The 14,590-nt window shown below is 44.7% G+C and overlaps 1 protein-coding gene across 2 annotated transcripts in view; it reads right to left on the reverse strand.

Annotated features, from left to right (window-relative positions):
* Window positions 1-2,651: 2,651 nt before the first annotated feature.
* Window positions 2,652-14,590, reverse strand: part of PPIL2 (peptidylprolyl isomerase like 2) — a 75,745-nt gene continuing 63,806 nt past the window's right edge. For both annotated transcript variants that reach the window (XM_050906841.1, XM_050906840.1), the window contains 4 exons: window positions 6,593-6,665; window positions 6,370-6,432; window positions 5,749-5,888; window positions 2,652-4,030 (listed from right to left, as the gene is read on the reverse strand). In XM_050906841.1, the coding sequence (XP_050762798.1) occupies window positions 3,937-4,030; window positions 5,749-5,888; window positions 6,370-6,432; window positions 6,593-6,665 (370 nt within the window). In that variant the 3' untranslated portion in view covers window positions 2,652-3,936. The remainder of the gene's footprint in view (window positions 4,031-5,748; window positions 5,889-6,369; window positions 6,433-6,592; window positions 6,666-14,590) is intronic.

Below are 14,590 nucleotides of genomic sequence, written 5' to 3' on the forward strand. Positions count from 1 at the left end.
GCTCAGGCATCCCCGTCCTACCGACCATCACCGGCTCCTCCAGGTTGTCTCTGCCCATTCGTCTCTGCCTGTGCTCTGCTCCGCTTCTGGTACCAACGGCATCCCAACAGCAGCTGGTCCAGGGCCTGAACATCTTCCCTATGCCCACCGTCCAGGCTCAAGAGGATATGACAGACAAATCCTGGAGCTGCATCTGGTAGAGGTATGTTCTGTGTGGTTTTTAATTCACAGTAAGAAGTAGTAAATTTAGCACAGATGAGAAGCGAGCCAAGCTGTGCTGGACTGAATTCTGCATGCGCCTCTCTGCTCCACCCCATTGAGCCCCTTGCCCTTACGGCTGAGGGTGGCTTGGAGTCTGGGGAACAGTCATTGCCTGGTCCCTTTCTTGAAAGGAGCTGGAGGGAGAAGCAGGATTTTCTTGGGCGACCTTGAAACACAGTTTGACTACTCATAATTCAAGGCCCCACATGGGATGGGTACCACTATGAGCTACCACGTGAAGCAGAGCAATTGCTTGTATGAGCTCCTGCTTCCAAGAGAGTGGGCTGTAGCAATTCAAACCAGTGGGGAACAGGCAAAATTAAACTGAACAACAATATTTGGGCTTTTCCTCTTGGTAAATATGGAAACAGAGTTGCAGCTATTTAGCTGGAAAACCATTCAGTGAACGCTGTTTCCCACACAGACAAGACTATGGTCCTTGAGGGGCCAGGCTGAATTCATGCCAGAAAAAGCAAAGGTGAAGAGCTGAGTCTCCTGCAAGCCCCACGTCTTTGTGCGGCTGTATGGAAACGAGCGGTCATGGCTGCCAGCCCCACCGCACGCCACCGCCTTCTTGAGGGTGTTTTGTGCTCGTGGTGTTCGCTGCTACAGTGCCAGATCTCAGGAAATGATGAATTTACTGGTCACCCAGTGCCTCTGCCTTTCAGCAAAATGACTTGGGTATGGAGCAATGCAAAGTAAGAGAGCGGTGGTGTTATTCTAGCCAAGGCCAGACAAAAGCTATTTCAGTCTCTGGTTAAAATCCCACTTTTTCTCTCTAAGCGCATTTACTGGAAAAGTGTCAAAGACAAAGAATGCAAAAATGTGCTTACAAATAGCACAGCAGTTCCCAGGAGTGAGTTTCTGTAGTGAGGCTGCACAATTCCTGCCTATCCCTCCAGCCACGGCAGGAGCTGCTTTGGGTATTCCTTTAATGCACCATCCTTGCTGGAGAACCAAGCGATGAAAGGGGCAGAAAAGGTTTCAGCAAAGCCTCCTTCCTCCCCTTTCCTGACTCAGGTAGTGGAAACTTTGCAAGTCACCCTGCAAAGAGCCAGGTTTTGTAAAAATGAGGGCTACACCACATTGCCCTCCTCTCTGGGCACCCACCTCGTGCCCCCATCAGTACAGCTTAACATTTCCTGCATCTTTTAGAGAAGAGCTTGTGTCACGTTGTCCCTGTGGATTCTGCCAATCGGAAGAAAAGCTGAAGTTAAAAAAAGATTGACCAAGTATGCAAAAGTACAGGTGCAGGAGGGAGCAGAGAGGTGGGAATTCAGAACAAAAATTTGCTGCGGGGTCTGGCTGCCCGAGCACCGACGGTGCTCGCTGCCCTGCAGAGGCTCTCGGTACAAACCTCAGCCCGGCTGCTGACTCAGCACATGGCCTCGGCCAAACCGCTCGACCTCCGCGCCCCGCTGCGGCACCCTGGGGATGGGCCAGAGCCAGCGTCTCCCAGCCTGGGCGCCACCGACAACAGCAGGGAGCACCAGCAGACCAGCCTGGATTCAGGTCGAGCGGTGAACGGAGGCTGAAGAGCTTCACCCCTGCTTAAAGCAAAACTAAAAGGGTTACGCTCAGCCCTTCCTAGAAGCCAGGAAATTGCTCTTTCTTTTGTGTCCGATGTTGTGGTGGGAAATTGTAATGAAATGGGCAGTGCAAAGGCAGTGCTTGGAAGGGCAGCGGTCCCTTCTGCACTTTGCACGGCAGTGGTCCTTCATGGACTGCAGTGAGCTCTGCCAAAAAGCTGGAGTAGAAAGGGAAAGTGGATAGTTATCTCTGCAGCCTGCTGCCGTGAAAGGAAACTGTCCCTTATATCAATCTGTAACAAGGACTCTTGCTGAAATAGGAGTCCTTGCCACACCTCTGTTGCCTTCCTTGTAATCAAAAGCTCCTTTCTTTCATAATTATCTCCATTTTAATCAGTACAAAAAAGCATTTTACTCTTATGGATTTCATTAAACTGCCTATTCCAGCTCTAGCAACACTGTAAACTTGACAACTCAAAAATGTGCTGAAGTAGAAGTTAGGTAGAAGGGATCAATAACAATTTATCAGGAAAAGGCCAGCCCAGGAGAAGCAAGAGGTTTCAATAAGACACAAGAAACTCAGCTTGAGGAAAGTACCATCATATCCCCTGTTCCAGGAATGAAACACACGTTATTTCAAACTTAGACGCTGCAAAATGTTGCAAAACAAAAACCCCCTATTATTCTTTCAAACTAGTTTGAACTTCCTATGACTTAACAAAGATGTAATCATATCCGCAAAGATCCCAGAGTTCCTTATAAGCATCTTAAAAAGTAGGAATGAATCATTTCCTTGTACAACAATCAACTTTGCAATACCATGATCTTGGAAATGACAGTTGAACAGTCAAAGGCAAGCACTCAAGAGAAAATAAAAGCATTTAATGCAAAACATTTTACCAAAAGTTTTTACAGCAATTTCATATAAATGGAGTCTTCTCTTAAAACATGAAACCACCAATATAAATGTATTGTTACAAAGCTGATTACAAAACTATCTCCTCAGCCACATAGAGAGGTAGGGAGGGTATTTCTGTCATCTGAAAACACCAAGATGAACTGAAAAGTAATGTTCAGGATCTAGCCTGCTATGTCTAAGGGATGGTAACACACATATGTTTTTGGATTAAAACTTCACAGGCTCATATATCTCTACCTCATAAGGCCTTTATTAAGCTTCCTAATAATTTGTGGGTATGCAACGGAAATATCTGAGACGCCTGTCAGCTATGGTTTTCCCTAGCAATGGGAGGACTGATGTCAGGGAGGACTACAGTGTGTGTTCCCCTGCAAGGAGCTGGCTTTAGGGATGGTTAAAAAAAAAAAAAAGTTGTTTCTATTCCTGCTCAATTGCTCCAGGCTGTAGTTTCTGGGACCTGAGGGCAGATTTGACCTGGTGCATCCTGGCCCCTCTGGCTGCTCAGCGGCTCTGGGAAGACCAGCCACTGGGAGGAACAAGTGGTGCAGCTCCCCAGGCTCCCCATCTAGATTTGCTGCTTCCCAGGCTGGCAGAGACTTAAACGGGTACAGAGAGAGCTCATTTTGAGAGGCCCTACGGAGACTGACAGCAGTCAGTCCAGCCAGGAGGCAGGCCTGCAAAGAGCGAGAGACAGAATTGGTCCTTGGTGAGATCAAGCTGGAAGGGAAGGGCAGCACAGGCTGGAGCCCTCTCCTCCCCTCCGCAAGGCGCTACAGCAGCGCAGACGCTTCCCCAGCACATTAATTTATTCCTTCATTTGGCAGACTTGGCTCGTCTGGAAACAATTACCTGTAAAAGGAGCTCTTTCACCAATGTAGCTGTTCACTGAAGTAGCGTCCTGCAAGGCCGGGCTCTGCCTGGTCTGCTGCCAGCCAAGCAGAGAAAGGCTCCAGCTAATCCCCAGCGGAGCTGGGCTGCCTGCTCCCTGCTTAGCAAAGCAACAACAAAAAGGCCTTCGAGGAAGATGCAGCGAGGGGAATGCAGCTCTCTAGAAAACAAAGCCACATTAACCAGCCTTAACAAAGCAACAGTTTTCTTCCCCAGTGGAAGAGCAGGCTGGTGCCTTCCCTCCCCAGGACAGACTGTCTTTTAGGCTCTTCGGGGATGTGTGGGAGGCCGCCTTTTCTTTTTTTGCTGTGCTGCTCCAGTGCTAGGCTCCCCGTGCTGCTACCAGGAGCTGAAGTCCCCGAAGCCTGCGCTCTTTTTCTCTTTCTTCGCAGCTGTGCTGGTTGAGGGCCCGTCGTCTTCCACGCTGCGCTTCCTGGAGCCAAAATGAAAACAACTCTCAGGGACTATTTACTGTTCGGTGGGACTAGGGCAGCTGGATGCCTTTCCTCTCCCAGCAACAGCTATACCGGAGCCAGCCCATCCCTTATCAATTAGAGAAGAGTGCAAGCCCCGTGCCAGCATGGGGACCGCGGGGGGGTGGGGATGGGGGCCTTTGGCATACCCAAAAAGAAGGAGAGTGTGTCAGTCCGTGGGGATGGTTTTGGTCAGGCTTTGAACACTTCCAGGAACGTGTTCAAAACCCAACAAGTTCTCCAGGCCAGAGCTGAAGATTTAACAGCTGTACTTTTTTAGCACAGTCACGATGAAAATGTGAACCACAAGTTCTCTCCCCGCCTTCTCACCTGCATTTGTGGCAGCAAAAGGATTTATGGGGAATTAGGTGTAAAGCAGCTGGGCAAGTTTTTCAGATCCTTTCCTGTTTCTTGAGCACAGCCTGTTGCAGTTGCTGCCGCTATTCTCAGCCTCTCTCGAGCAGAGTTTGCAAACCCATGGAAACACTACTCAGCCAGCTCAGGTACTGTGGTTTTATTGTCAGGTATCAGTAGCCGATAGGGAGAACCCTGAACCTGCCAGAGGGCTGCTACGGCCCAAACTCCCAGTTTCAAGGCAGAGTGCAATGAGTGAAGGACTAGGAAAGAAAAGTCCTTTCTATACTACTTGGCGCTTTCCACAGAGCTGCAAACTCTGCCTGGGTTACCTCTGTAAATACAGTGCAGAATGGCAGCAATTTTAAGCTGAACATAATATTTTAAAGGACAAGCAATACTTTGTAACTGAAACACTTAACTGACACACCAAACTGACCTACATGGGCTAACATATTTTTGTTCTCACAGTTATGCAAATGCCTGTAAGTCATGCAGTCTTAAATAGCTGTCCAGATCTGTGTATGCATAAATACACGCCTTTATGCAGCAGACAACAGCATTTTTGCAAATGCTTTTAGAGTAGTCTGCAAAAAATCAAGTGGAAGGCATTTATTTTAATCTATCCAAAACTCATGCAAAGCTGCCACTCAGGTGGGATTCAGTACTGTCCTTAGGAAAGCAAGCGATCCTGCCAATCCCAACAAGTATACAAAAGGTGTCTGGGAGAGGGTGCTTTAGGACAAGCCTGTACAACCAGCCAGGTACCCTGGAGCTACTCGCCAGACGTCCTGTGCTCCCACGGCAAGCCTGGGAACCTGCTCCCCTTTCCGGCCATTTCAGTTGTGCTGGTACAACTGTTTGTGCGGCTGAACAGGGAACCAGATCAGCAGACTGATACGGGCTTACGGCAACTACTTTGTGCAGGGGAGAAGCTGCTAAAAGAGAAACATCTGTGGCACCGTGGCCTTCAGAAATAGCTGCAGAAGAGGAAAAGAATAAAAGATGGTGTAGGAAATGACACAGTACAGTTCCTCAAAGACTTCTGAGTTGTGGAAATGTATCTACAGTTCTGAAGTCAGCACACACTGTTAAAGACCAACTTGGTCACATTCAAGTGCTAAAAGAAAAGCTCGGTTAACTTGTAATCTTGAAAAACAACAGAAGTAGAAGGAACTCTTGACTGTTAGGACTGCAGGAAAGTGTCTTTGCAAAGCCTGCTGGCACAAACCAAACATCTGAGCAATGGCACTGGACAGGGTCAGTGTCCAGCAGGAAAGGCAACTAAAACACTCAACAAAGATCAGATGGGCAGGGAACTCACGCTGCAGCCATGTTAATGTATTTTCCAATCCCCTGCCGGTAAGTTTTAGGAGCCTCGACCTCTTTCTTTGGTGGGACCACCTCAGCTTTTGTTTTGGCTGCTTCTTCTTCTAGCTGGACCTTCTCTCTTTCTGCAGCAACCTGTGGGAAGCAAAGAGTGCAATCTGTTGCAAGAGCTAGTCCAGAGTAAGGAGAAAATGTCTACAATCCTTTGAAGCTTTAAAGCACTCTAAAACAACAATCAGCACCACTATGATTACAGGGTAGGCTTTAGGAGACAGATGTCCAGAGCCACTACAAACAGGCTGTCTGCAGCCATTATAACAAAACTCCTCTCTTCTCACCTGCAGCTACCCATAGCTACTGTAGGTATTTGGAAAGGAAGCCATCGTAAGCGTGATGGACTGGGAGCCGTGCCAGATTCAGTTACAAGACCTCTCTGCTGAAAGAGTGGCGATGATCCTGGCACACAAGGCAATGCTGAATGGCAGCTGTTTAATCTTAGCTTGCAACCATATGGGCCAAGGGGCTACCCATGTTCACAGAAAAGGCATTAAGTTACAAAGTTCTCCAAAGAAGAGCTTTGGCCTTTCAAAAAAACCAACCAACCAACTATCCTCACCTGGGCATCTGCCTCTTCATACGGATCAACAAAAACGGTTGTTGTCTGAATTCGTATTTCCTCCTGGGAGCAGAAGAGAAGAAGAGCAAATCATTCTGCTGATGCAGTTGCGCCACCTCCCCCGAGTTTGGCTTCCAGAGAAGTGTCAGCAGGGTGAACTGCAGTGCCACATGAGGCCATATGCGTTCACTCCCTCCTGCACCTCCTGATGCTTCACACGTACCTTGGGACGGTCTGTTTTTGGGTCACTTTCCACATTCTCCATAGCAGTCAGAGTCTCAAAGCCACCAACTACCCTAAAAGAGGAAGGACACGATTTCCAGCTGTCACAACACACTCAAAATATTCCTGCACCCTTACATCTAATATATCTAATTTATGCCCATTACTCTAGCAGATTTTTAAACCATTGTGTTTGGGGGAAGGGGAATCAGCAACTGTATTTGGAATACCTAAGATAATGTCATTCAGTGCGGAAGGTAAGAATTTTTTCTCAAGTCTGGGATTTGAATTTAAAATTAAACAGAACGTGGAAAAGTCAAACACTCAGAGGCAAAGCAAAGCCATTTGTCCAAAAACCCAGTAGCCACACAAACCAGCAAGATGGAGAACGAGCGACTGTGGACAGCCATCTGTGCAAGAAGACACAAACCCATTTCAAAATGGGTTCACTTGCTAATGCTACATCCATAAACCTGGAGCTCATTGGTTACTCCCATGAGCTTTGAAAAATAACCCAACAGACTTGGTCAGGAAAGCAGATGTTTTCATTGACTTCTGATTTTTTACTTTTTTTTTCTAAATTGCGTATCAGACAAAGAGTGATATTAGGAAGAAAGGGAATTGTAACTACAGCACTGCTGGAGAGCAGTGACAGAGTTGTCCATAATAACACCAGTAATGCAGAAAGCACAGGACTGCTCCAAAAGCACATCACAACCGTGAACTCGTGAGGGTTCTGGGAAAGCAGCAGAGCATCGAGTCACAGCCACAAGATAACACCGGGACACTTTTCATCGCAGTTTTTATTTATGAGGACATTAGATTCCCAGCCTCTCATTTTTCAAGTCTACATATCCAAATACTTGCTTGAAAATGTTTAAGAAACAGTGAAGACTTTCTGGGCTGTTGCATGTTCATTTTCAAAAAAAGTGTGGAACAATGGGAAAGTTCCAGAAAAGGATATTTAGAAAGGATAAATGGGGTGACCCAGATAATTGCAAGCCTGTCATCCTGGCATCTATCCCAGCAAAATAATGGAATAGCGGAGACAGGACATGATTAAGAAAGAAAGGAAGTAAGTAATGGCAATCAACAAGGTTTTGTGGAAAACAGAGTCTGTCAAACAACCTTCTATCTTTGAGACGACAGATGTGGTTAACAGGGATAACAGTGTCCGTGGAACAGACTTCTGGAAGGCGGCTGATATTTTGATTGAGAAACCAGAACGATATGAAGTGAACACAGCACACATTAAATAAAAAATTGGCTGACAGGTGTCAAAATCTAATTTTAAATAGGAACCACTGAGTCAGTATGTTTCCAGAGGGGTCCTGCTGGGATCAGATCTTGGTCCCAGGGTATTTAACACTTTTATCCACATCATTGTCCCCAATTAAATTTGAAAACAGCTATACTTAGAAGAGCAGTAAATAAAGACAAAGACGGGCCGTTGATGCCAAGCGATCCAGATCCCTTAGAAAAGCAGGCTGTAGCTGGACAACATCTGTTTTAATAGAGCCAAGCCACATGGCCAGCAACCAAAAATACAGCCCATATTAATGGCTGTGGGACAATGAGAAGCAGCCATAATTCTCAAAAACATTGCTCCTGGAGCCAGAGGAGTTTGGGGCCTGGAGCTCAGCAGCGAGGGCAGGAACCAGCCATCGAGGAGCCCTGGGCTGCCCATGGGACGGGGCAATCCGAGAACCAGCAATCCTCCAGCCTTCACAGGGTGGCAACTGTTTTGAAGCCTGATTGCTGGGATTACTGGGACTCCGGTAACAGCACAGGTAGGCTGTCAAGGGCTGGGCAGGTGAAATGGAGGAAAATCAAATTAAATGAAATGGTGGGGGAAAAAAAAAATCAAACTGGTGGAATATGTAGAGTGTTTTATCACCTAACTCTGCTTTCATATCAAAGAAATAAGCAATACCTCAACCAAAACACACATCATACTCACATTCACCTTTATACACTTCCACTAGGATATCTCACTCTTGCAGGTGTTTTATGGCCAGGCAGCCCTCTCCAGTCCCGGCACGACAGTCTGCCCGGCCAGCACCAGGAGAGGCCGCTGGCTATCACCTGCAATGGTCTCAGCTGATCCAACGGAGAAATACACCTTCTACTACCACTCCACACCACACTATTTACACGCCTCACACACTCCTCTCAAGAGCCACGTTAACCAAACGAAACAGGCTGACCACCATGGTTTGAGAGGCAAGTGGGTCCTTCTCATTTGACACCCCTTGTGCTTAGCGCAGCCCACTGCCCCTCACTGCTGCCCCATGGGCTGGCACAGGCACTAAACAAAACCGAAAAGACAGACCCCATCACAGAAAATAAAACAATGCAAGCCAGAGAGGGTGCTGCTCGGCACCTGCCCCGAGCAGAGCCGTCCTTGCTAACATTTCGTTGCTGCTGCACTGCTCCAAACTTCTCCCCTTTACTCCCCGAGGGCCTGTCAATATTCTGTGATCAGGTTGTGACTTTTAAGAGCAACCAAAAAAACACGTATGCAGGCTAGAACAGCCTCATTCACTTGCAACTGGAGATAGCACACTGGGGGAAGCTGCACAGGACTTGAAGACCCTGCATGAACTTTGGAAAGTTCATAACAAAACCTCAATTTTAAAATCCTCCTCCAGGCCAATATCAGATTCACTTATAATACTGATGATTAACACACAGCCTAAGATATATTCACTGTATTTTAATTGCCCCTAAAGGAAACTTCTGATTTAATATTGGAGGATTTTCTAGCCAACAGCTCCACTCATTATCTGCTCGTATGTTTTCATTTAATTAGGTTCTAATACTTTGAAATAGCCAGATCAGCTATGCACTGGCAATCTCAACTAAGTAATCCCTTAGCCCATAGCTAGACCTCCCACAATATTAGCCCTAATGCATTTTGGCGATGCTCACGAATCTTCAGTCACTATGCTAATTAAACTTTATTGGGAATACTTTGTCACTTGTACATTTTAAAAGGCTGTGACAGACATGGCATTCACAGGTCATCAGTAAATGACCTAAATAGTCTATTTTGACATGATTATAAAGGGCTAAGGGGGAAGACAAAGTTGTTATGCCTGCAGAGCATGTAATTCTCTTTTCTTCTTAGCTTCTTGTCTCTAAAATGGAAAATTGCTTTCTTTTACACCCCTGCATTCTCTAACATTTTGCACAGAGAGTATCTCTATGCATATTACAGTGTCAGCACTGTGCGTTCTCAATATAGGGTTATGTCTTTAGACACTGCCATAATACCAGTAAAAAATAAAAATGAATTTGAATACAAACCACCAGCTCAGAGAAGAGAGCTCTGACCAGAGGCACTGGAAATAATTTACTAGTCACTTTTGTTCAGGGAGCACTTGGAAGCTTTGTCAAGAATCAGGCCCAGGTGAGGCTGGTGTTTCATCAGTAAAAATTAAAATCCAAAAAGGACAAGATCTGATTGCAAACATCTCCCATCCAGTAAAAACTGAACTACACACTAATCAGGGCAGTCATGGCTGGATGCAAAAAATGGAATATTCCAACTTAAGGTCTCAAACCATAAAGGATTTTGCAAACTTTCCTCTGATTTGTCTAAGTAGAGAGACAATGTACATGCAGGCTCTCGAAACATTACATGTTGTACTGTGAAATCTCATGATGTTACCTTGCAGCACTAAAATCAGTTTGATGAGATATAATGTGTCTAAGCACATGCACTGGCATCCGTTACAGCAATTGCTCCTCACAGAATGAGGAAACCAACACGCCACAGTAGTTTTGAGGATTCTTCACATGTCCCACAACACATATTCTGGGTGTAAGAAGAAAAGCTCACAGACATCTTGCCAAGAAAAAAGCCCATACAAGTTATATGTAGAAAAGACCATCAGATCAGTACATTAAAGCATTAAAAAAAAACTCTAAAGAGAGCGCCACTACTTAATATTAGTATAATATTCACTAACTTTGAACAAAAAGAGATAAAATCTGTTCTATGAATAAATCTGAGTCTCAGCATAAGGAGCTCTGTACATCATTTTCATTAAAACAAAATGCAAACTCTGGAAGTTCAGGGTAATATCCCTTTATACTCTTTACATGTGCTAAGTGCGTTACACAGATGGTGACAGGTCACACCGCGTTAGCCTTTCTCATGCAACGTCACTTCTGCTAAATTGGGAGCACAGCAGGGAAGGCAGAAGGGCAGAAACAAGTTTAACCTTTTCCACTGTTTCTGGCTCTATTCCTTTTATAAGGTGCCACACGTGCTTTGTCATAAATTGACCAAGTGAGGTTTAAACAGATGTTCAGATGAGATCCTACAGTGAAAAGGATGATACCTTCAAGACACCATTTACATTACAACAACCAGTGAAACCCAGGGTTTGCTGTGTACTTCCAGTAGATGTTGAACAGAGAAATTATGATCTCAACTATATATTTAGCTCAGCATCCCTGAGACAGCTTGTTGTATTTTTAGAGGAGCTTGATAAATGTTGCATTACATTTAAGCATGGATGACAAGGTAGGTGTGCTTTTTTCTGTTAGCATAGTAATGAAAACAAAAATGTGCCCTTACTTGTGCAATTCTGTTTTGTTGAATTGGAAACACTGGAAATCTTTGCATTTCAAGTTTAGAGATGTTATTTAAAATCTTACTTCCTGTTATGCAAACTAGTAACTTTGCTTCATAACCACTGCCAACGTCTCTGCATGAAGTATAAGTGAAATATCTGGAGCAAGCTCATATTTGCAATATGCCAATGAAAGTCTCGCTGTACATTAGTTAGTGCTGCTCCCAAAGAAAACTGCAGCTCCCTAGCAGTCTCACAGACATTCACACATGGACTTCCTATTTCTCATATATTTTTTAGAAGAATTATAGGAATTAAGCCCTATGCAATGCTGGGGAAGGCAGTGGTCCAAGATGACAGTTTTCTGGTCAGAAGACGATACAAGAACAATGTCTGCACTTTTTCAAAAAAATGCTTTAAACTAGAAACAGAAACCAGAAAGAAACATTGTTTTGTAAACACACTCTGCCCTCAAGGTTATTTTTATAAAAAGGAGTACATACATTTATATACACACAGAGAGAGAACAATATATACATGCACAAACACATACACTCAGGACAAAATGTTTTCTATGTATACACCCATGTACACTCAGGACAAAATGTTTTCCATGTATACACCCAATCTGAATGGAGCGAGCAATTCAAACTTGCAACAAGGATGCAGTCAAAACATCTCAATCTCTCATAAGGGCTTAATCTAGCAGGCGAGACATAGTAATGAAGGGCGCTGAAAAAATAAAACAACTTGGAAAAAAGCATTTTGAAACCAGACTCAACAGATGAACCTGGCACATAAGGACTTCTCTGCTTTGGCACGGGTTCCTCTTCAGAGATCATACAACTATTTTGGAAACAACAGCAGCCCTCGTGTGGCTCCGACAGCCCAGTCCTCGTGTGCTACAGGACACCACGGCCACAGCTTCCACCGGGAGGCCTGGTTTATTTTCCCACCTTGCTCTTCACTCCTACCCTGGTGTCTGGGGAGCAAACTCTGCAGTGCAAAATTAGGTCAGGCTCCCTACACAGATTCAACAACAGAATCAGCTCTTCTGCTGTCACACAATTTCTCCGTTCTTCAGATGTACTAAAGCAGAAGAGCAACAAGAATGTGAGTTTCCCAGCTTAGAAGCCATTGGGATTCACTAATTCAAATCATACAGGGAATGTTACAAGTGGAAACAGACACTATGTGCGTTACTTAACCATACCTGGGTAACTGAATAATGCCTGGTAGTTGTTTTATGTAGCTAATTACTTTAGAGGACAAGAGTTACTTTCATTGCCCCATTCTACAGAATTGCAGTAGAAAGCATTGAACAGGTTGAGGAATACTTAATACAGAGTGATACTTATTCAAGGAAAGAAAACTCTCTTCCACAAAAGCATCTAGCAAGGGGAGGAGGGAAGAAAAGAGAAGACTAAGCTGAGTGCATGTCAGCTACTGACCAGTGCCTCCAATGTGACCAAGTCTGAGGTTTCTCAAACCACCTTGTTCATTATTTCTGGGAAGAAGAGAATTGAAGAATGAGTGGCAGAAACCTCGTGAGACAGTTAAGAGTTATCTGTGTAAGCAGATACGAGCAGCCACAAAAAACTGTCTCCAAATACTCATCTCCTGTCTCAGTTGCCACATCCTTTTCTCAGTTCTTGACAAACACAAGTGACGCTCTAATAAACACACAGATAATTTCCAGCTTTGCCACTCTGACCACAACACTTTTCTCTCCGCTCCCTCTCTTGCCTTTTTTGTATCACATCACACACCTGCAACCTGCCCTCACTCTCAAGCCTACCATGCTCTGCTTGTCCTAAATCTCACCCAAAATTCAGAGAGAGCATTTCAGCATGGCTCGATCACCTTCCACTATTATTTTAAACATGCACCTTTTCATGTGTCCCTTTAGCTTTGGAACAGGCTCCCCAAAAACATCCACAAAGCCATTTAACTTTTTCCTGGAGCTTTCTTTTTCCTTGGTTCTGAAGAAAGTGCAGACTGTTGGTGGAAGGTAGGCTGAAAGGGCTCACTGTCGCTACTTCCCTGCATCTATATGCAGTCTCTTTTCTACTTACACAGCTCTTTGGGACAAAGATTATGTTTCTATTTCTGCTTATAAAGGGCAAATGTACCAGGTCTCTGATCCACAAGAGCTGTGAACCACTGAAGTAATAGAAAATATAATAACAACATAGATGGGATGTGCTTGCATCTAAATTTCATAAAGCACACCAGACAGGAATGTAAGCCTACACTGGTGTTTTGGCTGTAACATCCCTGTAGCTCATGCAGCTCATGCAACAGTTGAACTCCCAGTTACAGCATGGGTAAGATGGAGTCCCCATGCACACAGCCCATGACAGCAGCAGACAGGACCTTCCCCATGCAGCAGTCCCCTGCAAATGCTTCTCATCCACTCTGTAGAGAGCAAATGCATGTTCGTTGGTTTACATTATTTGAGTTTCTAAATTAAACCTCCTACCAGCAAGCTAGAAGCCAACAAAAGCCACCAGTTAGTTTTCATGTTAATTACAGCATTCTTTTAAGTCAGGAGAAATGGTAATTACTAGAAATGGTAATTACTAATTTAATCTAGGCAGCTCTGCTGGAGCAGGAAATCTGTGCAGCCTGCAACACACCTCCAAGGGAAGGCATTCTTCTCTCACTCTCTGCCTTTGTTTTTGCTCCCCATCCATGCCAAATTATCTCCTTTATTTTCAGTAACATCCATCCTCATTATTGGCATGGTGGGCAGCACAATCATGACAAGATGCCTTCCCTGTCCTCCAGCCACAGCCTTCTCCTGAGACTTGAAAATTCCAGTGCACCAAGCCAGACATGTGCCACCTCTTCACAGTCCCACTGCCTGCAGCTGCTGTGTTTTCCAAACATACTTAACAGCCAAACATCCAACATTAATAGCTGCTACTATGCAAAAATTGTGTTTCAAACCAGTGGGGACATGAATAAGATGCAGCTCCAGAGAAGGAACTTTTCAATGTTCCATCCCACACAGGACCAAAAAAGAAGAAAGGGGCGGGGAATGGTTGCTCTTTCACTCTTTTTTGTTCTCCAGAGTATGGAAAGCCTGCTGAAAAGTTCTATACAAATTACAAACAGGTCAAATCCTGCTCTCAAAGATACATATGTGACACTCACTAACATGAACCAGAGCCGCACAGAAATAGCTGAGGGTACAGTTGAGATCAGAGTATTTAGGTTTTTATATTAACTGAAATAAGTAATCCTCAAATCTATATGAAAGTCACAACATGCCAGTAAGCATCCAATTAAGACAATTCAATTTAACATTCATGGAAAGAAAGAATTCTGATTTCATGGGTTCATTCTATTCTTAAACCTAGATAGTATTCCTAGATATGCTTCCCAGATATTATTGTGCTATACAGTCTGAG

The sequence above is a fragment of the Gymnogyps californianus genome, chromosome 16, assembly GCF_018139145.2.
Source record: "Gymnogyps californianus isolate 813 chromosome 16, ASM1813914v2, whole genome shotgun sequence".
NCBI classification, from domain to species: domain Eukaryota; kingdom Metazoa; phylum Chordata; class Aves; order Accipitriformes; family Cathartidae; genus Gymnogyps; species Gymnogyps californianus.